We start from the raw sequence: 24,832 nt of genomic DNA, 5'->3' as shown, positions 1-24,832 counted from the left end.
AACGCAGAGGTGTGTTCGCGCATTGCAATGAACACACATCATTCTTCAGAGTCTGACATATGGCATATTAAACTGATTACATAAAAACGCTGTAAAGAAGTACAGAAAAACGTAATCAAATGTAATCATGTTATCCGGGGATTTAAGTGCCTAAACACACATATGATTAGGAGGCACACCGTAATGGAGGGCTCTGAAAATTTCGACCATCTGGTGTTTTTTAATGTGCACTCACATCGCACAGCACGCAGGCTTTTAGCATTTCACCTCCATTGAAAGGCGACCACCATGGCCACTATCGAACCCGTGACTTTTGGGTCAGCAGCTGAGCACCGCAACCACTGCACCACCGAGGTGGACTGCAGTCAAATGTAGTTGGTAAATTTTAAACTCTGTATAACAAAGCTCAAGTGGCAATGATGAAGTCGCACTGTCACTAACAGAGTTATGCCTTAAGCTTTCCCACAAAACTTGGCACTGTCAGAGTGCTGTAACAGACCCAGTTGAATGTTTCTAAAAAAAGGAAGAGTTAACAGAAGTCCCACTGAAAAGTTCACTTGTGTTTGTGCGTGCGCAAGTGCCTGTTTAAGTTGCTCTTCCAACCAAACGTCTGAGAACATAAGGGGCACTTATGCGGTTGTTCGCCTGTGTGCATGTGCAGGTGATCTCTCAATACAGACTTTCGAGAGAAGCTCTGGGAACAGATGTGGCACTTAAATGGGCGCTCACGTCTGTGGGCACGCAGGTGAACTACCAAATTGTCTTTGCGTGAGAAGCTCTGAGGACACAGGTGACACTGAAATGGCTGCTCGCCTGTGTGAACCCTCATGTGCCCTTTCATATTGGACGATTTCTCAGTTTCGTAGTCACAGAAGTTACAGCGGTGGCGGCGTCCATGATGCGACTTCTCACCGTCCTTGGTTGCTGCTTTGCTGGACCACCCCAGTGCTGCACAAAAGAAATAACACGGCTAAATTTTGCATCACTTTTTATGGAAGAAAGATAAGAATAATCAAATTACATCATGCATTACTACACGCAAGAACAGTAGTCCGATTAGGAGGCATGCCATAGTGGAAGCTTCAAAATTATCTTCGATTGCTTGAGTTTTCTGTCTTTATCACACACCATAACCTAATTATACAAGGATTTCTCTTTTCACGCTTGTCAATATGCAGCTGTAATGGCCATATTATTAAAATACAAGAGAAATTAATTACCAGATACTAGTGCTAATAAGATACCTTTTCTTCACTGATAAAAGGGCCCCTACCACCCAGAGGTCGAAATTTAGTTGTAGTGTTGCAGTTGTGAACGAGACTTCAACAAACATTTGCCGTGAGAATTTTTGAAACGGTGCCATAATAGCAGAGTTACACGCGTTTGATGATCAAAAAAAGGCCATCGCTCGCTTCACTCTTTCCTTCACTACGCTCCGTTCCTCGGCTTGTCTCTCCTGCTGGCCGAGTGCTCCTCCTCACCGAGCGAGCAGGAAGAGTGGCGAGTGCGCGTACCTGCGAGCCAGGCCTGTAGCCAGAAATTTTGTGTGTGTGTGTGGGGGGGGGGGGGGGGAGAGGGGGGGACACTTGCTGAAGGCCTACACGATTCGAGAAAAAACATATTTTTATTATTAATTTTCGTTAAACACCCCCCTCCATCAAAATTTCGGGGCCCAGAAGCCTAGGGCACCCGCCCTGGCTACGGGCCTCCTGCGAGCAAACAAACAGGTTTTTTTGTTACTGAGATGACCAGACGCGAGTGATGTCACGGCCAACGCTGGCGATACTGAATGGCCCAGAGAGGACAAGGGATCGTTTATTTTTTTTTATTTTTGTGGCGTGCCTGCGGCCCGTAGCGCTGCCACAGTTGGCATTGTTGATTGTGACAGCATCCTGAACTCGACGGGCACATTTACTTGAAATGTTAAAAAATTATCAGAGGTGATTTAGGGGCCTTAGTGCTGTGCTCCTCAAGTTTGAAGATTTGTCCAGTGCAAAAGTATGTGATGGCTAAGGGTTAGAACGCAGTGAAATCTACGCGTATTAAATGTTACAAGGTTTCGTAGAATATAAAGATTGATTACGTTAAAAGACATTAAGGGTGGCTGTGTCATGAGCGGCTCCTGTAGCCAAGTTGGTCAATCAATGTCATGGCACACTCTGACCTCAGTAACCAAATGAAGTTGAGCCAGTTTCATAAGTGGAGCACGCATTCTCAATACATTGCGTGTTATGATAGAGAATTACATATAATTATTACAATAAAATTATTTCATGTCCTGTCTTTCCCTGGTTCCTCACTGCAAGATCTTAATATATGTGACATTTCTTTACACAAACATGCTTGACTAAAAATACCAGAACACCCAAAGCTTTTCTTTTGCTCATGGTGTGTACAAAAGAAAGTACAATAAAAACCGTCTTCAATTCTCAATTGCATTCTAAACAATCAGGCTAAATGAACCAGGATCTGCCTGATAGACACCAGAAAACACCAATTGAAGCCAAGAATAAAAGACAAAATTAAAAAAGCAAATGCCTACCAGTATAAAAGAACCTTATTTAGTAAACTTTAGTTTCATAGCTGCACTAACAATACGTAATGCTTATAATCAAGGCATGTGCATGTGTTAGTATTAGAACCACGCTAAACATGCCTATAGCAAATGAATATCAATCGAAATTGCTTCAGAATCCATGTGAATCTACTAGAACCTAGGAAAAGAACAAACATGTCAGCTTAATAAAAGATCAGTCAAATCAAACTTCATACAAAATGCAGAGGCTCAAAGGAACAGTCACAAGAATGCAGAGAGAATGACACAACAGAAATAAGGAATGCAGCGGGAGTTCCTAGTATAATCTTTCCCATTCAACAGTGACATCAGATTCCGTTGATGTTTGGCAACTTGCACCTAAAAAGAGAAGAGCAACAATGCATTACTAACAATGAACAAAAAGGGAAGCAGTTATCCACCCGAGGAGAATTGCTACATTCAGTGCAGTTTTGACATGCAATTTAAGTTTGACTTAGCATCTATATCCTGTTATAATTGTGATTAATTGTTCTATCAGCCGTTTAATCATTACGATTAAGTAATATGAAATTCCCGTTTCATTCTGGCTAGAACATTGCACATTCATAGTGATTTTCAGGAAGCTGATTCCATTGTACATTGTACAACATGCCACAAAGCTTCAACAAACCCTGAAGAATCAATGGTGGCATGTGGAAATCGCAATGCTCACGCACATTCACATATGTTGAACGGACTCAGTGGAATACACTAAGCTTTTTTTTCACCACACATGTTGTTAATGACTTAATCAAATGCACTGATAAAAATGTAAAATGAAGAAGATGATGACACCTTCTGAAAGGAGCTAAATAATATATGTTGACTTGCAAAACATCACTACAGTCACTGCGTTTAGCGAGCTCTGGAGAATTCGACTGAAGGTCCACTATAGTACTTCAATGACCATAGCACATGCATGCACGCACACAAATACAACAGTCCCTGTGAACAATACACTCAGTTGTGTGTGAGGCGTCTGCCTGGTAATCCACCGTGAACCTAATTAGAATTAGAACACAGTGATTATTGAGTGCAGATGCAGATTATTTCTTGAATTGTGATCCTACAAATACGCTTGAACATTCCATTTCGATATCCAAGATATCGAAAGGGGCACAGAGGCTACAAAGGCTTGAACTTTTATCACTCGCTCCTGGCTTCGCTATGCAATGGGATGTGCACTCCCACCTCACAGAGCACAGCAAAACTTCCGAGGTTTCGGTACTTGCCGATAAATGGCACAAGAGATTCAAGTCTGCCTTCTTAACTGCACAAACAAGGAAATGAAAGCATTTAGTCATACAGCATGCAATTTAGCAGGAATCTCCTGGGCATCCAGCTCCATAATGAGTAATCAATGCTTTTGCAACTGTTCCAATAAGGTCAGATGTGTTTACAACTGAATTTATTGCCGTTTCCCGAGCAAAAAAGGTCATATGAAACAGTGGAAGTATGCATTACTGAGAAAGGACACCACTGTTCAGCCTATGCATTATGTCAGCAAAAAAATTTCGAGTAGGAATGTATGAGAATAGGCACTAGCACAGTTTTGATATCCACAGTAACCATGCTTGGAATGCATGCTCGCACTTTGCCTGTCAACATCTTCGCACACTGCCTATAATAAAGCCTTTGCAACGTGGCATCCTCATTTGGAGATGCGACTTTTTCCATTTCTGCGTACTATTGACAAGGAAAAGACCGCAAACACTGATCTAATGGTGAATTAAGCATTCTTGTTGCCTAAAGTTTCTTTACTCACTTCTGGTTGAAACGTTTTGCTAGACACAATCGCTATGGTGAAGGTAGTAGAGAGTTTAACGAGACGGTGGACATGACGTGATTCAGCAGGAATTTCCAAATAATTTTCCACCTTTTGAGGAATGTTTGCTGCCAGCAGTTAACTATTGCATGTAATTTGAGTGGGCTGTTGAAATCACTTTTTGAATAAATATAGCATGACTGACTGCAAAGTCATTAGGTAATTATTTACGTTGTAATTACAATGAATTTCTGTAAAATACACTCTAATATATTCTAACACTTCCACTTGCCTTACATTTGGTCTACAGAACCTTGCCATCAAATTATATAAATTTCACGCATTTATTGACAGTTGACCGTAAAGCGTGTTGCAAAGGGTCATTTTTGTTTAGATTTACAGAGTTTCACTCAACAAGTTCGACCAATCAGTCTGGTGGGCTTTGAATTTGATCTAAAGCCCTAAGCACATGTACACGTTACAACGCGTCAGTGCATGTTGTGTAGACTGTGCCGTGCCCTCTCCCTAGGAAGAGAGAGGGCACGCAGCTCCGCGTAGCCATGCACCCTCTCCCACCATAGGGAGAGGGTGCAGCGCCGAGTCTACACGACACGTGCTGACGCGTTGTAATGTGTACGTGTGCTTCAGGCTTAAGCAAGTTTCTTCATAAAGCTTTCTCCAAATTTGCAATTGCACCAATATTTTATCACTTTTTTAAGCAGAATTGTACGTCCACAAGTATTACAATTGATCGAGTGAAAAGCTAGCTACATTTAGCAATACACACCACAACTGCAGTTCTGTGAGAACCATAGTTAGACAAATGTAGGGATCAGAAAAGCACATTCTCAGCAATCTGACTAAAGTTGCCCATAAAATCGCATGCAATCGCAACAATTAACGAGTGTACGAAAGCCATCACTCATGTTACCTTGGAGCATTTAATGCAATAAAATGTTAATGGGTTCACACACTATCACTGCACGTAATGAACTATCAAGGATTACCAATGCACGATCACAAAACATTATTTTATTTAGGGCACCAGTAACACTTACACAACTTATTTTGAAACATCGTGGTGAAACAATTGATCGCACCAAACGAGCACGTATATTAAAAAATACTGGAAGGTAACAGAGGTAAAAAGCTAAAAAAATACAAACATTAAAGAAAATAGACGCAGCACAGCAACTACATCACATTTTAAAGGGGCTTACATTTCAAGCCCGACACTTATTTGCAAGTAATGCAGACTGACAGGGGCAGATGCCTTTAGCATAGGTAAACACATCAACACCAAAATATTTAGTGTTTTAATCATTAAAAAAATTACAGCACTGCCGATCGCCTAAGCGTGTGGCAGTACTTGCAAGAAGCGTTTCTGGGGGACACAACGTCACCGTGCGCTCATCCGTAATTGGTCAAGAAAGAAAGTTGCAGATAATCACTCCACTGTCGCCAAACCTTGCCAACATTTGTTTTGTTTGCTCTATCTTCATATTGACACATACAGATATGGTAGCAAAAAAAGAAAGAATCTCTGCAGCCACAAGATATGGAAGGGGCACTGCCTGCTTTTTAACCTGTGGCTTCGGCACATAAATCAATCCACACACGAGGTTTGTCTCTATGCGAAAGCTTCTTTTCTCACCTGTGTACCTTCATGAACAGATTTGCCTTATGTGTACTGTACAATCGTGCGTTTAATTAAACACGTGAATGTTTTGCAACTGGGCTAATTGCTTTCCTCTACCCATTTTCCTCATGGTGCATAGCCACAGTGCTTTGTTACTATGCCAAGCGCATGATTGGCACACTGGATGGAACGAGCAACTATGCCCCACTATGCAGTTGTTTCAAGCTCTGCCATCAAGAATGCCGTATTACGTAGCGGGTGAGAAAATTGAGGACATGTGAGCACACTATCATTGAATTCAGGGCAGTAAATTCTTCTATTCTGAATTTTCAACGCTCAATCACCCTGGGCTAAGCACCCTTAACATTGAGGTTCTTTATGCACTAACATCCCTGTCTTTCAGCCGATGCAATCTGAAAATAAAACACAGGGGTTGGGAAAGTGTTAGAGGGCTCCCTTAATGTGCACCAAACACCACTACTGATGGTCCCAGCAATACCGGTGCACAAAATGTAACAGAGGCTTAGGGAGAAACAAACAGCAAGATCACATAGTAGAAAAATTTTCCATTCACGGGTGTTCAAGGGTCTCAAGGAGCTGTACGCGCCTTGCAAGTTGTGCCAAGTGAAAAGTACACTATGTGAATGCTGGCAGATGAATACAAAGAGTGCCGTTGGAATTTTACAGCATTTGGATTGTTCAACATACACGACAAAAACAAACAGCACTCCCCCAAAGGTCACAGCTTTCCAGAAACTACAATTTCTTCGGAACTCCAAAACACACATACTTCTGATGGCATCACCTCATTCGAGAAAGGCTGCACATCAAAATGTTCTGTAACTGCAAACACTTTTACCGAAACATTTAAATACAACCACAGTGTCACCGTGCGTTCCCATGAATATAAGAACACAAACATGGACAGCTTGCAAGGACACCCCCTAAGGAGACTACTATAATCTCAAGCTATAGATCGGTCAATGCTACAAAGGTGTTTCAGAATACTATTTGTCAATGAATGAGCTAGAGCTGGAGGAAGTTCACGGGAGCCTGGGATCAGTCTACAACCTCGTACTAAGTGCAAAAAAATTACACTTGAAATTCTCAAGACAACACAAGCCTACTATAAAGAAATTGGCCGTGTGAACTGGTGTGAGTATGGGTAGGCAAAGATATGAAACATGGAAAAAGCAATCACACAAATATGGTACAATGTGGTTCTGATATTGAGAAGTCCGAATTTATTTAGCTTTTAATTTGGTTTGATCCTCAGTAGAATGGTCAGAAGCTATGCAAGTGCCTTGATGTTCCCCTCGACAAAAATCTTTTGTAAACGACAAAATAGTATAAAAGGAATAAAAGGACAGAAAACACCTACTGCGCCGGAAAATTATTTCAGAGAGAAGAGTCCAGTAACAAGAAAACAATCACAATACCACAATGAAATAGGTGCCTGCATTTGTTGTTCCAGACTATTTATGTTCTCCATAACAATATTTAACTGCTGGGTTACATGCTCAAACAATGATCTGATTGCGAGGCCGCCTCAATGGGGGACTGTACATTAGATTTCGCCACATAGGGTTTTTTAAATCTGATCTAAATCTAAGTACATTGACAATGCTCCATTTAGCCCCCCCCCCTGTAATGCGGCTGCCAAAGCCAGTACAGTCAAACCTCGTTAATACGTACCCGCTTTAAACGTACTAACGGTTAAAACGTAGTTGCGACGAATCCCCGACCGAGTCCCATAGAGCCCAATGCATTCGCTGACCGCTTAAGCCGTAGTGGTTCGCCCTATGCCTACCGGTTAGTGCGTACCCTGCGTACCGCGATAACTTTTTGTGCCATAAAATTTTACTGCGCCGCTCAACTTCCCGACGCCAGAATGTGCCGCCTTTTTTATAAGTGCGCAGATCAGTCGATCCCCGATTCCGACTTCCACGCGATTGCGGCGACGTATTTGCGGGTAAGCATCGGGAAAGAACGAAGGCGAGGTGGCGGCCACCGACCTATCGCCGCGGCAACCTTATCGCAATAAGTATCTTCAGCTATCTGCTCGGGCAGCGCTACTTTTTAAGCCTACTGCACGCTTTTATTAGGCGACAACCTGAACGCGCTGAGCCGCCGATCGCTGCCGGTTCGTTGTGCGCGGCCGTCTTCAAGGCTGAAGTTGAATTAATGGCACAAATGCTCGGGCAGGGACGAAGAACTTCAGCCATGTACCAACTAGCCCGACAGCAAACGCTACTAAGCCGTCATCAGGCGCGCACCGCTTTGTAGAAGCGAAAGGAGATCGCTGTTGCGTAGTTAGCGTTGCGGGTCGCGGGCGCCGAGAAACCTCGCTGCATTGACGCTATCACACTAAACGCACGTGTACAATACAGCAAGCGTAGCGCGGTTGTAACCATACTGCACGCTTTTATTAGGCGACCACCCAACGCGCCTCCGTCCGCTGCCAGGACCGCTAGAGCATCGCGGAGTGCGCATCGCTTGCATGAACCTCGTCATCGCTGCGTTAACCGAACAAGCTACTCGCCGCATCTGTGCGCGAAGTGGGTACGAACAACATTCCCACGATAAATGCGCGCGTGTCGCACAGCAAGCGGCCCGGTAGTGACGGCGTGAGCCGGGTAGGCGACGCGCTGCACGCAACTAGCCGGGAGGCGATCGGCTCCACGCGGCCGTACCGCGTTTCACTGGAACTGTGTCAGTTTTCGTTTAGTAGCAGATCGCAGTTAGACGCACGCACATATACCGCAGAAAGCAGGCACTGTCCGTTCTGTCGCTACGTCGGTCACTGCGTTGACCGCGTATCCCGGACCCTGCAATAGTTTCGAAATGCTCTTCGGCGTCGCCACTACGCGCTATCGGGCGGTCGTGCGAGTGTGCCAGGATCTTTTCTCCACTTTCGCAAAAAGAAGGAAAAGGCTTTGAGGTGGGTACTTTAGGCAATATTTGCTGTGGCACTCTATTTATTTGCTGGCGGTGATGGCGTACGCTAGGAAATGCAAATTTGTACTTGAGTGTTTAATGCGTACTACCGTTTAGTGCGTAGTTATGCCGCGTTCCCGGCAGGTACGTATTAACGAGGTTTCACTGTATTTGGTCCTGCAGTGTCACCAATAGAGTTATGCGTAAGGTTTTAAAACAAAAATTAGCACTTTCAGAGTGCTGTAAAACACCTAGTCGGATGTGCCTTTATAAAAAAAGAAGAGTTAGCCAATTCGCACTGAAATGCTCACTTGCGTTTGTGCATGCGCAGGTGCCTATTGAAGCTGCTTTTCCACACAAACGTCTGACGACATAAGGGGCACTTATGTGGTTGATCGCCTATGTGCATGTGCAGATGATCTCTCAAAAGAGACTTCCGAGAGAAGCTCTGGGAACAGAGGTGGCACTTATATGGGCGCTCACATCTGTGGGCACGTAGGTGAACTATCAAATTGTCTTTACGTGAGAAGCTCTGAGGACACAGGTGACACTGAAATGGCCGCTCGCCTGTATGAATTCTGACGTGTGCTTTCATATGGGACAGGTACCCAGTCTCATAGTCACAGGAGTTACAGCGGTGGCGGTGTCCATGCTGTGACTCCTCACCATCCTTAGTCGCTGGATGGCTCGACCACCCCAGTGCTGCAGAAAGAAAATAACACAGGTAAATTTTGCATCACTTTTAACAGCGGAGCTGTTTAAAATTTTCGTTACGCCAGTTTGCGTGACAAGCTCCACAGATAGCGGGTACGTGCCAAGCAGCTTCTAGCATAGCATAGCCATGGATAATATAGTTTAGCAAGGTGATAGGAAAGAGAAGCAAAAGTGAGGACTAATGTTAAGTTGAGGAGGAGGGAAAGGAGGAGGTGAGAGGGTACACCATAGCATAACCATGTGCAGCCGTCAGCACGGCTAACTTGAACACCCTGCCGCATGGCCTCGACCGGCTTCAACTGACACCAGCGCCACCAAGCATTGGACACGATATGTTTGCAGCAGTTAACGGTACATGGAGTGCGGGTCGATTTCTCTGGTTCTCTTTGGGTTCTCTTCTGCCTGACCAGCGGGACAAATACCTTCATTTGGCCGGTCCGTTTTCACCACGTTTAGCTTGTTGCTGCATTCTCACACATGCACAAGAGATTTGTTGCCATATGCTTATCTCGGCAACGAACCATTGCATGTGACAGCTCATGCACCTTTAGAGTTTAAAATCACACAACTGGCACTTGAGAGAAATTATATATAGGAAAAGCAGAGCAAGCGCAGGTTCATGACATTTGCTCTCCTTTTCTAATATATAATTTTTTTCGAGTGCCAGTTGTTATTTCAAACTCGAAAAGTGCGTGTCCTGTTGCACGCAATTGTTCACTGCAGAGATAAGCATACGGCAACGAAATTCATGGGCGCCCGTGAGAATGCAGCCACAAGCGAAAGAAAAATGGATCTGCCAAGTGAAGGTATTCGACCCACCGGTCAGGCAGAAGAGAAACCGAAATTTACCAGGCAAATCGACTTGTGCTCCATCTATCGTTAGCTGCTGCAAAGTTACCGTGTCCCACGCTTGGTGGCGCTGGCATCAGTCAAAGCCAGTCGAGGCCACGCGGTCGAGTGTTTTGAGTTAGCCGTGCTGACGGCTGAACAGTATATAGCAAGGGGTGGGAAAGAGAAGTGAGGGGTAGGAAGAGGGAAAGAAGGAGAGAGGGCAATATAGAAAGAGAAAAGGAAAGAGAGAAAGATGAAAGAGAAAAAGGATAAAACGGAAGATGTAGAAAAAGATTAAGAGAGAAATAAGCATGAAAGAAAGAACAAGATGAGTACAGATAAAAGAATTCAATCTGGATTCATCAGATGGTGGCACTTGCTTGCCAGCTCTGCTATTTACTCATATTGCACAGGCATAGAACCAGCTTTAACATTTTTTACGGAAGAAATATAACAATGATAAAATTACATTACTCAATTATAACAAGCAAGAAGAATGCTTTGTTTAGGATGCATGCTGTAATGGGAGCCTAAAAATTATCTTCGACTATTTGTGTTCTTTTCTCACACACCAAAATCTATGCATACAAGGATTTTTGCTTTCACCACTATTAAAGAGCAGCTACGGTGTCCATAATATTGAAATGCCAGAGGAATCAAGAAACTAAGATACTTATTAATGTTGTTTCACTGAACAAGTTTTGAGGGCAATTTTCGGAAATACAGCACAGCACATCAAGCTTTAAGATTTGTCCAGCGCACAAGTATATGCGATTGCTAAGGGGTCAGAACGTAGTAAAATCTGCACAGATTAAAACTTGCAAGGTTTTGCAGAATACAAAATCTTATTAGGTCGGAAGCCATTAAGGGTGGCTTTACCATCAATGGGGTCCTGCAACGCTTTTCCAAGTAATCATCGACTGGCTTCATTCTAGGAGTTTATTGCCTCACAAAGTGACCGCAGCAAAAATTTTCAGAATCCATCAAGCACTAGCGGAGTGCTTGACGGTTTCTGACGCACGCTTTAGGCGCTTTCCTTTCGTACCAGCGAGTGCGCTGAAAGCTATGCACGGGGGATAAGAGGGCAAGTCTGTTCCGTTAGCGCGCGTCATGACCTTGAGCACTTCCTTTTTTTTTTCGAACGGCACCTTACTTTCAGTGTGATCTCGGGCCAGCGCGCTGGCACACCACGCCATCTCGAGGCGGTAGAGGTAACTATGCAGCTCACGATGCTCAAGTCAGCCAATGGACGAGGACTTTGGGTTTAGGGCGCGATCATTTGGGTTTATGGCATGATTTGTTGAGAGAAGAGTAAGCAATTTTTAGCTGACTTTGAGAATTAATTACAAATTCGAGGTCGCTTACTGCATCACAATGTTTCTTAAGAGTCTGCTACTAATCGGCAGCGTTTCCCGACCATGCTGAAAAGGCACTGCAGGGCCCCTTTATGTAATATTATAGCATATTTTAGCCATGACTTCAGCAACCAAATGAAGTCGAGCCAGTTTCACATCTGGAGTACAGATTCATACAACACTGTGTTATATTAGACAATTACACATAATTACAATAAATATATTCCATGTCAAGTGTTTGCCTGGTTTTTCACTACGCTCTCTTAAAGGGACACTAAAGAGAAATTAGATTTTTGACGTATTAGTAAATTACTCTTCCATGATACCAAAACAACCACGCTTTCTGAGAAGACACTTAGTAAGCAAGAAAACACCCAAAAAGAAAGCGTAGGTGGTAACGCGACATTGAAGTTCCCGCACCAGTTGCCGTGATGTTACAGATTTTGACAGGGTCTACTAGGGTGTATGTAGTTCTTTATTAGTAAATATGAAGTACATTGTGTTCAGAGGGAGCCAAAGACTTAATGTACCAAGTGTCACTTTGAAATCCGCGATGTCACACAAATTTCAGTGGCAAATGTAAGCGTGAAAGTTTTGAAATCGACTTAATCATCTATTCATAACTTATGGTAGTGCAATTAACGACACTAGAGTTTTTAGAGCACACTTAATCAGTCAAAACTAATTTATTGTTTCCCTTCAGGGTCCCTTTATTATGTGCGACATTTCTTTACGTAAACATGCTCGACTAAATATACCAGAAGTCCCACATCTATGTTACTATGCACAAAGGAATGTAGAATAAAAAATGCCCTTAATCCCCTTGTGCAGAGAAAGCGATGAGGCTGAATGAAACAAAAGATTCATCTGATAAAGACATTAAAAAGCACGGCATGAAGCAATGAATGAAAGACAATTTAAAAAGTAAATGCTTCACAGTATCAAAGAACCCTATTAAGTAGATCTTTTTTATTCAGTCACAATAATAATACTTAATGCTTGTAATTAAAGCATATGCAAGTGTTAGTATTTCAACCACGGTAAGCAAGCCCATAGCAAATGAATACTCATCAAAACAGCGTACAGATCCATGCGAGTCTACTAGAACCAAGGAAAATAACAAACACGACAGCGTAATAAAAAAACAATCAATAAAATCAAACTTCACACAAAATGCAGACATTACTGAAAGAACCAGTCGCCAGAATGCGGAGAGAATCACACGAGTGAAAATAAGGAATGCAGCACGAGCTCAAGTAGAATCTTTCCCATCCAACAGTGACATCAGATTCCGCTGGTGTTTCGCAACTTGAACATAAAGAGAGAAAAACAAGAAATAATTATTATCAATGAGCTAAAAGAAAAACAGTTATCAGAAACAAGAGCATTCCCACATGCAATGCACTTTCGATACGCAGTTTAAGTTTCAGCAAGCTGTATTGCATCTATATTGTGTTTTAATTGTTGTTCATTGTGCTATCGGGCAATAATTGATCAAAACTGAGTAAAAAAGCAAGGCTGATCCCTCTGTCATAGGAATCGCTATAATACGAAAGTGAAAGGTGTCTTCACAGACGTAATTGAGCGTTTGTTGTGCATTGATTCACCCCAAGAGCAAAGGAATGAATGCTATAGCAACAAATTGTAATGTCACGTGAAGAACTGAAGCAGCTCAAAACTTGCAACACATTGCTCAAGTAGAAAGGACGCAAGGAACGAACATACACAGGATGTGCGCAAACTAACAACTGTCACAGCTCGATAGTTAAAGCGCACTGCTCAAACACAAAGGAGGACGCACGAAACAAACGCACAAGTATGCACAGGATGAGTGCGAACTAATTGTCACAGTTGTAACTTATTTGTTAGTGAGCAGCGCGCTCCTTTCTCAAAAGCAGGCCGCTGCAGTGAGCGAAGTGACCTTCGTGCTCTCTGCAACTTCAATGCAAACTTGCGGAGAGAGCACAAGATGTACAAACCACTGCCATCACGAGATAAGCGCGCGTGCACGAGCGACCACGTCCTGTAGAGGCGCACGCTCATCGCACCGTGTGGAGTGATGACCTTCAAAGGACCCCTCACAAGGTTTGACAATTTCGAGCTGACGAGCGCAATGCATACACTGGGCGTTCAAGATCACGTCTGCCAAAATTTGCCATGCTACAGGCCGCGGAAATGGATCAAATTTCAAGCTGAACGCTGCTTGCCCTTTTCGTGGGCATGAGCCCAGAGATTGAGGGGATGACGTACACGACGGAATGTCTCTATGTACACGGCAGTGCTGTGATGTCGGTCCTCCACATAGACGACTGTGCTCTGACGTCCCGAACAAAAGCACGTGACACTGCGATAATTATTTGACACGACGTGTAGTTTGTGCAATTTGTTGCTTGAATAGATTAATAAAACTTGAGAGCAATATTAAAACAAACGGAATGAGTGCGTTTTCTTTTTTAAATTTTTACTGTACATCGCAGCGAGATGCGAGACTAATCTACACTCAAACCTCGATGTAACGAACACGGATATAACGAATTATCGGTTATAACGAAGTAAATGAAGAATAGTCTTGTCATAGATACAGCGTTACCAATAAACGTTTATAACGAATTTTTGGATATAACGAAGTTATTTTCGTGGCAGATGTGACTTTGTTATAATGAGGTTTGAGTGTACTTCCATTTCGCATGCGTTCGTGTTCTCGCGCTTTGCGCGTCGTGCAGACACCGCCCCATACAACGAAACTAATTTTTTTATTAGTTATTAGTATTATCAGAAAATTAGTTTACACTCGTTTATCCTCCCGCGTCTAACCAGATGTTCATGTGTCACACCGCTAGTCTCGCGTCCATACAAATGTCGCTGCTTTCATGCTCAGTAATAGGTTGAAAGCCAAGTGATCGGCGAGGGCGCATTCGGCGTAACTTGAAGAAATGACGCGCAATGAATGCTGCCACAACACCAATCGCGTCTCGGTGGCACGGGCTGGTTCAGGCACGTCATGCTCTCGTGACATTGTGTGTGCATAACGAGTTCATGCGTATATGCGTCATGTGATCCTCCCGCTCGCGTGCCGAACAGGGCAGGGCTACACGAGGCAAGCGAAGGCTACACGAGGCAAGCGGCAAAGGTTTCAAGCTCGCCTCCTCGTATCATGGTTCCGCGCCGCCTCAGAACATTGCTTTTAACACCTTCTAATGGACTGATTAGAAAAATTCTTGTGGCATATAGCTCTTTATTGGACGCGCAACAACTTTAGTCTCGTTATGTCACCTGGTGAGAGGCCCTTAATGTGTGCCCTTCGAACCCTGCATGCCATCTCGCTAGTGATAACGAAACAAGTTGATGTACCACCGATCTGCGAGTACCGCCACCGGCAAATGGTGTATATAAATAGCTAGCCGTTAGTATGGTGAAGAACGTGCCGTCTGTAGCCCAGTCGTCTTGCTCCGCGCGCTGTGGAGCGACGGGTCGTAAGTCCGACTCCTGGTGATGGAAATTTTCTTCTAGTTTTTCTTTTCCATCTGTTAGTATTTATATTTTACAACGTCATATCCGTGACGGAAATATGTTAGTGGAGCCGTGGTGGACCCCGGCATTAAATACTTTCGTCTTATTAAAATTACACTTTTTTGCATTCTACCAAATAATTATTTAAATTTATAGCATGGTTTTCTGGATGCAGATTCTGATGTACATGGTACATGCCAGAAAAACCTAGAACACACAGGAAAAATCAACCTCTATGAAAACCTTCATGAAATAAACGTTCGCATGTGTCGATCACAGTGTTCACGTACAATTCCATACATCAAACTGGAACACTCTAATCCCCTTTTATCACCACACATCTTGTTAATGACTTCATCAAATGCCGCGATATAAATGTAATGTGAAAAGGATGATGCCAGATTCTGACAGGAGCTAAATAATATATTCTGCCTAGCAAGGTACGTGGCTACACTCACTACGTTTAGTGAACTCTAGAGACTTCAAGTGAAGATCTGCCATAGTACGTCACTACTGCCATTACATATTTACCAAGAAAGGACACGACTGTTCACTCGATGCATAATGTCAAGCAAAAGACATCTCCAGCTTGAATGTGTGAGAATTGACACTAGCACAAACTGATATCCATCGCGTGACAGCATAATAGTAAACATGCTTAGAACGAGTGTTCGTGTTTTGCCTGTCGAAAATCTTAATCTTTGAAGTAGTGCAGTGCCTATAAGAAAAATAACAATGGTTGTTGGTGTTTTACATGCCAACATCGTGAAATGGTTGTGAGGCATGCCTAAGTAGGCGATTCCAGATTAACCTTGACCCCCTTGAATACTTTACCGTGCACGAAAAGCAAAGTGCCCACATTATGTTGCCTGTCACCCCCACCAAAATGTGACAGTCGTGGCTGGGTCTTGATCCCGTATCTTTTAGATTAGCAGCACATTTCACCTGCTGGTTACCATGGCAACTGCGATGCTTATGAAGCTTTGCAGCTGAGCTTAAAGGGACACAAAGTGAAACAATGAATTGATTATAGATGGATAAACTTATTCTGATAACTCTAATGGTCGTTAATTTTACCATCATACTTGTATTACTGAGAGGAGAAATTCTAAGGTCAGTGTTTCACTGTTAAATTTCTCGTTTTAATCTCCGCAAGTTTCGTCCCAAATTTCAGTGTATTTTTCGTATTTTGACAGCATTGGCTAAACGAAATTTCCTGAAACTTGGTATGGTAAGTCTGTGGCCTCCTCAAAGAACGATTTACTTCATTTTCACCAGTTAGGAACTATGTATGACCTAGTAGACACTGTCAAAATCTATGATCTCATGGCGTTTGGTGCGAGAATTTAAGGTAGCATCATCATTCACGTTTTCTTTTTGTGCATTTCCTTGTTTCAGTGATGGAAGCGACATTTTACGTTTGGGAGCACACCCTGGAGCATAAAAAATGCTAGTTTGGAGCAGTTATTGACATTTTCGGAGCAGATGGCAAAATACTCCAAACGACTCCTGGAGTTTAAAGCATTATTTAAGCATCTCATAAGTATTATTACTTATTATTAAAGATATTGCACATAAAATTTTCACTGCAAATTGCAACAAACAAATAATTAAGCAGATGGGTGGTCACCGAACACTAAGTAAGATGAGCTATATATTTAAAATATCGGGTACTTGAAACAAAAATGATATAAAACCTGATGAAGCTGAGCCCCAAATTATAAAGGAAACTAGAATCACATGGAGCAGTTTATAATCGGTAACAGAGCAAAGAAATCTGTTATTTTCATATTTCACCAAAATAGCCTGCATTTGAAATTTCAAAAAAAAGAAAGAAAAGACAAGAAAGCAAGTTTGGAGAGGTTGAAAAAACAGCCTTGCCATTTCTTGTGGCAAAAATGAGGTCGGAAATGACAAAGTGATAAATGTGATCAGTCACACATCACAGTCCTCCCACCAGCAGTTAGTAATCAGTAAGATATTGAACTAATCTCACACACATTTTACCAAAATAATCTGCCTGTCATGTACAGCTACATACAGCTAAATCAGAGACATATCAACAATGCCAATACTTGTGGCATTGTCAATATGCTAGCACGAAGCTAGAATAGAAACTCCATACTAGCATACTTTATTACATACTGTACTCGCGGACAACTTTTCTTGGCAATGAAGAAAAGGCTACGGGGGCAGAGCTACTGCACATCACTGATCCGCGAAGTGGTCCGGCTTGGAGTGCATTTCGAATTTAGTTTCAGTTTGTGAACCTTCCGTATCTCTTGTGACGGCTGTTGGATTATTCGAGCCGCCATGTTCGAATAACATTGCCTACCACTTGCTTCGTCTGCTTAGACAGCCATTTGTTAGTGACATTCGTCACAAGTTCCTTCGGCGAGTCATCGGGAAAGCTGGAGGGTGACGAGCGCTCACCTGAAGACGGAAGGCACCACTTTGACTGTGAGGAGCACGTAAAAGCTGCGACGTTTTCACACGTGCAAAAACGTGAAAAGACACTGCATATAGTAAAACGAATATAAATTTTATATCTCCTTGGTGCGTGCTGCGCCTCTTTTCAAACAGTGTCCCATAGATATAAAATACAGCAACGTTGTTTTGTTTAATTCTCACGCATTAAACAACGACGCACTTGTGGGCCTTGTTTTTCTTCAGCAGTAGCACACGCATAGTTTGGCTCTGCAGCCTTCTCTTCATTGCTAAGAAAAATGTCCGGCAAAATATAGAATGAAAGAAGACAGCTTGTTTTTTGTTACGTTTAGGCTCGCTGGATGATCATGTGCTTAAAGTTCATTGTTTTCAGTTTATCAGTGCCATTTCAGAGCAGGTCCGGAGCAGTTTCTAACAAAAATTACAGTTTGGACAGTCTGGAGCAGCATTTCTCTTTTGGAGCAGTTTGGAGCAATTGGAGCAGCACTTCCATCACTGTCAGTTTACCAAGCATCATCTCATAGTAAGGGTGGTGTTTTCGGTATTGTGAAATTGTAATTTACTAATGCGCGAAAAATCATTTTCCTCTTTTTCTCTTTACTGCCCCTTTCAGGCTACATGTCCCCTCATGGCCACAACAGTTGCATTTAAACAGGGGCATGAGGAGTAATAATGCACATCTAGAATTTAGATTTGTGTGCATTGCAAGGGCCTCGGGTTGCAAAAATGAATCCTGAGTTGCCCACAGTGGCTTCATCAGGACAAAATTAACATTTTTACAAGTAAGCACCTATAAATAAACTCAATCTACATCTGATCGTTCATTTTCCATGCAGAAAAAAAGCGCGTTATACTCGGCGACAACTTATCTTGGCCGTGGAGCAAAGGCTATGGACATGGCGCTTCCGCACATTCGTGTTGGTCCACAAGTAGTACGGCACCTCGCGGCTGATTTCGGTTTTGTTCGCTCAGATCGTTAATGCGTTTAGAAAACCGCATACATAAAAAGTGTGAGTGGGAGAGACCTTTCCATTGTTCAGTGTACATTGTAGTGTTATATTACGAGTTTAATTTTCTTGGAGAACTAACAACGCATTTGCATCTGAACACTGACCCCCTCACGTTACGGACACTATGTGTACTTTGGAAAACGGGCATGCTGAAATGGTGGTGCTGTCTAGGAAATGGAAAGAAAACGAAGGCATTTTTGCAACGTGAACAACAGCTGCATTTTACCTACGACTTCCTGCAACTGTTTGAATCTCATAATAAATAAAGCAGTATTTATTTCAGCAAGGCAAATGAGAAAATTATCAGTAAACCCAAGTACTATTTTTTGACGCAGTAGCAGGCATGCATTTCGTGTCTGTGGCTTGCACACTACTACCAAGAAAAGTTGTCGCTGAGTGTAGTATTATCTGATATAAACAAGTTTCTTGATAAAGCTTTCTCCAGAATTATCATTGTAAAAATATTTTTTACTCTTTTAAAGCAGAAGCCACCATCTAAGTGAAAAGCCAGCTACATTTAGCATACACACCACGTCAGCAAAGCTCCCAAAACCATAGTCAGACAACTGTGGCAATCAGAAAAGCACATCATTCTCAGCTATCTGACTGAGGTTTCTCATAACAATAGCATTCAATGGGAACACTGAATGAGCATGCAAAAGCCATCACTCAGCTTCCCTTGGAGCATTCAATGCAATAAAATGCAAATGGGTTCACACGCTACCACTGCACATTTGAAATATCAAGAATTACCAATGCATGGTCACAAAACAGTATTTTAATCAAGCAACTAAAAACACGCATACACCTTAGTTTTTAACAACATGGTTGAACAATTTATCGCAGTAAACAAGCACTTACATTAAAAAATACTGCAAGAATACTAGGACCTTACATAATCAAAAAGCTACAAGAAATACATGCATTACAGGCCAGATGCACGAAGAACATCAGATCTTACAAGAAAACAGCCCATTTCAAAGGGGCCCTTTCATGCTATTCAAGCCTGACATTTTTTTTTTATGGGCAATGCAAAATGAATGCGGGAAATGCCTTTAGCACAGGTAAAAACATCAAGATCAAAATATTGAGTATAATATTTACTCAAAAAATCACACCACTGTCGACCACCTAAGTGCGTAGCAGTGCTCACAAAAAGCATTTCTGGCGGATGCAACATCACAATGTACTCATCCGTAAGTGGTTAAGAATGAAAGTTGCCGATAATCACTTTACTGCTGCAAAACCTTCCTCGACATACCTTCTGTTTGCTCTACATTTTATATTATGGGGACAAGTGGGTCTTCAAAAAAATATTTATTAGTTGGGTGAACCAGTGGCGTAAATCCAGAAAAATCACAAGGGGGGACATACATCCTGCCATGGCGGCCATTTTGTTTTTTTAGAAAGATAGCCTTTAGTATTACTTATGTAAAAATTAAAGTCACGCCTTGAAATAAATTAAATTAAGCGAGCATGGGCCTTGGCGCAGGGCCGCTTAATCTAACAGCAATGAGTAGCCACTAGTAGAAGCGTACCTTGGTGAAGTGAAGTTTCAAAGTTTAACTCATAAATGGGCTCTGGCGTATTTCTAGCAAATATGTCACTCGGGTTAAGCAATAAGTGCAAATGCTAAAACATTAAAGTACAGCTTTTGTTTAACTTCAGCTCTATTCACAGTCGTACGTGTATACCTTTTAGGAATAGCCTGTGGTGCTGTATTGAACAGTCAAGTAATTAAAATGTGACGTTCAAAAGCTACATCTCGAGGGGGAACACTTACTTGCAAGGGGTGTGCCCCCCAGCCCGACCACAAAAGGGGGTCAGGACCCCCATGATTTACGCCGCTGGGGTGAACTGAACGAAATTTAACACAGTTATTTAGTTTTTTGTCTGCAGATTCCAAATATCTAGGTAGATTTTCAATAGCTGCATTAGAACAAAAAATCTGTACTTTCTATACTTTGTACTATTTACCATAAAATGCCGAGCAAGCGCCCCCGTTACGGTGAAGGATAATCTGACCAGATTTGGAGGGGGGCGCTTGCTCGGTCCCGGACCAAAATTCAAAATGGCGACGGGAGAGCCGCTAAAAATAAGGAATGGCCATCCATGTTTCTAATAAAATGCGTTATTTACTGTTTTTATTCCCCCTCCTCAGTGTCAAACCAGTGAAGCAGCGACCGGTTTGACCAATATACGACCGGCCACATGACAAAGAAATTTCATAAACATTACATACGCATTCAGTGTACTCATTCTCGTGGTTCTTTTTACACAAGCGATGCTCGTCCTGAAGAAAAAGTGGCCGCAGGGGAGGAGGGGGAGGAAGGGGGGCGCTTGCTCAGTCATTGGCGCTTATTTCAGATCTCCCGAAAAAGGGAAGGGGGTGCTTGCTCAGGTGGGGGCGCTTGCTCGGCATTTTATGGTAGCACATTTCTTACAGGGCTATTCGACAACTTCACTTTGGCCAACACAAAAACAAAGTGTTATTGCGATAGCAATTATATGGACACTTCTGGCTGGTTTTTGCCGTCGCCATTGTCCGTCACAGTCATGTCCCGTATATGTGTGTGTGTGTGTGTGTCTATATATATATACACGTATATATATATATATATATATATATATATATATATATATATGTATATATATATATATATATATATATGCCACAAAGAAAAGTAACTCAGAAATAGAATCGAATGGGCAACCTCTCGTTCAACAGCGCACGGCGTCAGACGGCTAAGCCATGAGACGTATGTCTTTCACCATGCTAACGGCGAGTTATTTATATACACCATTAATTAATGTGTTTTCTGGGTCACCAACGAGATGGCGTGAATGGCGCGAGGGGTGCGCTTTAAAGGTCGTCGCCCCTCTCGCTGCGATGCGCATGCTCTTGCTGCCTCCCCAGGCGCACTTTGCCCTACAGGGCGTGGTCGCCTGCGTGCTCGCTTATCTGATGAGGGGGGTGGTGTGTGTGTCTTATGCTTTCACCGCGACGTCCGCGCTGTAGTTACAGATCGTACGAAGGTCACTTTGCTCACTGCAGCGGCCGCGTCTGCGAAAGGAGCGCGCTGTTCAAACAAAGAAGTAACAACTGTGACAGTTGTTAGTTCGTGCTTGTCCTGTGTATAGATGGCTTGCATGGATGTCACCGAAAGCGGCATGTTAAAGCACCAGCATGTGAGGACGCAATGTTTCCGATAACATTAATGTTATCAAAACATCACGTGCACGTTACTTCAGTATTCACAGAGACGTTCCTGCTGCGTTGTATTCACATAGACGCAACTTGTTTGTCATCAAAGCCATCGTGGAGTCCTAGTTCCTTTCAGAAGCTGCGTCCCGGACGTCACGTGTAAGCCATCTATACCTGTGCATTCGCTTCATGCATCCTTCTTTACGTTTGAGCAGCGCACTTTTAAATGTCGAGCTGTAACATTCTATAGTTCGTGCTTGTCCTTTGTGTGTTCTTTTCGTGCGTCTTTGCGCTTGAGCGACGCGCTGGAAATTTCGAGCTGCTTTCCGTTGTTCGCGTTACATTCCAATTTGTTGCTATCGCATTTATTGCTTCGCCGTTGCGGCGAAACTGCGGCATTTTTCGACAAGATCGCCAGATAGTTGGTCTAACTGGTCATCATAGTATGTTTGTTTTGAACAAACTTCGAATGCAAAATAAACAGATGCAAGCATGAGCAAACAATTTAATCATTGCTGCCTACTACATATTATGAAGAATTATAATTTGGAGAACAACATAATAAGAAAATCAATAGCACTGCCAGCTAGGCTCTCTGCCAATATTGGGGCATACTTTGTTTTTGTGTTTGAGAAAGCGAAGTTGTCGAAAAGCCTCTTACGAGAGATATGCTAAACTCACTTTCAAAAATTACATTCTTATCTTCTAATGCTGCTATCAAAAGTCTATTAAAGATTTGGAGTCAGCAGAAAACAGCTAACTGAGCATATTAAATTTCATTCAGTTCACCAAACCATTAAAAAACATTTTTTTAAGATCCACTTCTTTCCTCAACGCATAAAGATAGTCGTGCAAAAAACAAGCTCTGCAACTACAAAACATGGTAGGGGTGCTGCCTGCTTTTCAGCCAGTGGCTTCGGCAGATAGAGAAATGGCAACAAGAGGCTTGTATCCCTGCTCTCTTCTGACTTGTCTATGCTCATGAACAACCTCATTTTACACGTGCTCTACATTCTCGAGCTTAATTAATGAGGTGAATGTTTCTCTCCTTGGCTAATTGCTTTCTTCTCACCCTTTCCCTCGCGCATAGGCACAGCGCTTGTTACTACGGCAACGGCATGACTGGCACACTGGATGGAACGAGCAACCATCCTCCGCTATGCAGGCGTTTCAAGCTCTGCCATCAAGAATGCCGTATTACGTAGTGGGTGTGAGAATTGAGGACACGTGAGCGCACTATCACTGAATTGAGGGCAGTCATATCTTTTCTTGAATATTGATATTTCAACGTTCAATAACTTTAGACTATGTGTCCCTATCGCTGTTTTTTATGTATTTACTTCTCTTGCCTTTTAGTCGAGTCGACACAATTCATAAACAAAACACAGAGCTCTCTTAAAGTGAACCAAACAACAGTACCGAAGGTGCCGCCAATACCATTGCACAAAGCGTAACAGAGGCTTAGGCGGAAAGAAACAGTAAGATCACACTGTTAAAAAAATTTTACATTCACGGAGTATTCAAGGCTTTCGGTGGCCTGTACGCATCCTGCAAGTAGTGTGCAACAGAAAAATGCACTACCTGAATAGTGGCAAGTGAATACAAAAAGTGCCGTTGGAATATTGCAGCATTTGTAATGTTCAACATACAAGAAAAGAACAAACAGTACTGTCCCAAAACTCACAGCTTTCCAGTAACTACAATTTTCAGAACTCGGAAACACTCATTCTTCTGATGCCATAATTTCTTTCTACAAAGGCTGCACGTTGAAACATTCTGTAACATGCAAACAATTTTATGCAAATGTTTACATACAACCACAGTGTTGCCATATGTTCCCCTGAAAATATGAACACCAACATAGACAGCTTGCAAGGACATGTAAGAGAACTAATATATAATCTCAAGCTATAGATCAGTCAACACCACAAAGGTGTTTCAGAATATTTGTCAATGAATGAGCTAGAGCTGCAGGAAGTACACAGGAGCTGGGATCAGTCTACAACCTTGTACTAAGTGCAAAAAGATGACACAAAGTTCTCAAGACAACACAAGTCTACTAACACATGCTAGGCCGTGAAACTGGTGTGAGTATGGCTTAACAAACATATGAAACATGCAAAAAGCACTCACACAAACATGGCGCAATGTGGTTCTGATAATAAGAACTCCAAATTTATTTACCTTTTAGTATTCGGTTTGATCCTCAATAGAATGGTGAAGTGAAATTTTGAAGATAACAATACTTTTGTTCAATAAGGAGACGAGAAAAATGTTTGTTGAACAAGTGCTATGTAAGTGCTTTGATGTGTCCCTTGAGAAAAATCTTTTGTCAACGACAAAATAATATAAAAACATGGCTGATCCCTCTGTCATAGGAATTGGTATAACAGGAAATTGAAACATGTCTTCACAGACGTAGATCAGCGTTTGTTGTGCATTCTTTCGCCCCAAGCGCGAAGGAATGAATGCCACAGCAACAAATTGTAATGTCACACGAAGAACAGCAAGCAGCTCGAAACTTGCAACGCGCTGCTCGAGCAGAAAGGACATACGGAACGAACTTATACAGGATGTTGTGAACGAACAGACCGAAGAGCCACAACGGTTAGAACCGTTTATTTTGACGATTAGAACGTGAATAACATGATGATGATATGTCTTCTTTTTCTTCTAATTCTTCTTCGTCTTCTCCTTTGTCTTCCTGTTTCTACATCTTCCCGGGGCCTCAAATGTCCGCACTTATAAGCATCCTTCTAATGGATAAACCAACCTTGTTGGTCTTCGGAGAACCTTATTGTCAGGAGTCCTCAAAACGCAGACTCTTGAGAGTTGGTCTCGGC

The 24,832-nt window shown here is 42.5% G+C and overlaps 1 protein-coding gene across 1 annotated transcript in view; it reads right to left on the bottom strand.

The window, feature by feature from the left end:
* Positions 1–2,883: 2,883 nt before the first annotated feature.
* Positions 2,884–24,832, bottom strand: part of LOC119402322 (zinc finger protein 211-like) — an 89,774-nt gene continuing 67,825 nt past the window's right edge. The window contains exons 4-6 of the mRNA XM_049418330.1: positions 9,400–9,618; positions 3,767–3,845; positions 2,884–2,914 (exon numbers count right to left, since the gene is read on the bottom strand). Coding sequence (XP_049274287.1) covers positions 2,884–2,914; positions 3,767–3,845; positions 9,400–9,618 — 329 coding nt within the window. The remainder of the gene's footprint in view (positions 2,915–3,766; positions 3,846–9,399; positions 9,619–24,832) is intronic.

This window comes from Rhipicephalus sanguineus, chromosome 8 (genome assembly GCF_013339695.2).
Source record: "Rhipicephalus sanguineus isolate Rsan-2018 chromosome 8, BIME_Rsan_1.4, whole genome shotgun sequence".
NCBI lineage: Eukaryota > Metazoa > Arthropoda > Arachnida > Ixodida > Ixodidae > Rhipicephalus > Rhipicephalus sanguineus.
The sequence above is the reverse complement of the archived record's forward strand: the minus strand, read 5'-3'. Positions and strand labels throughout refer to the sequence as shown.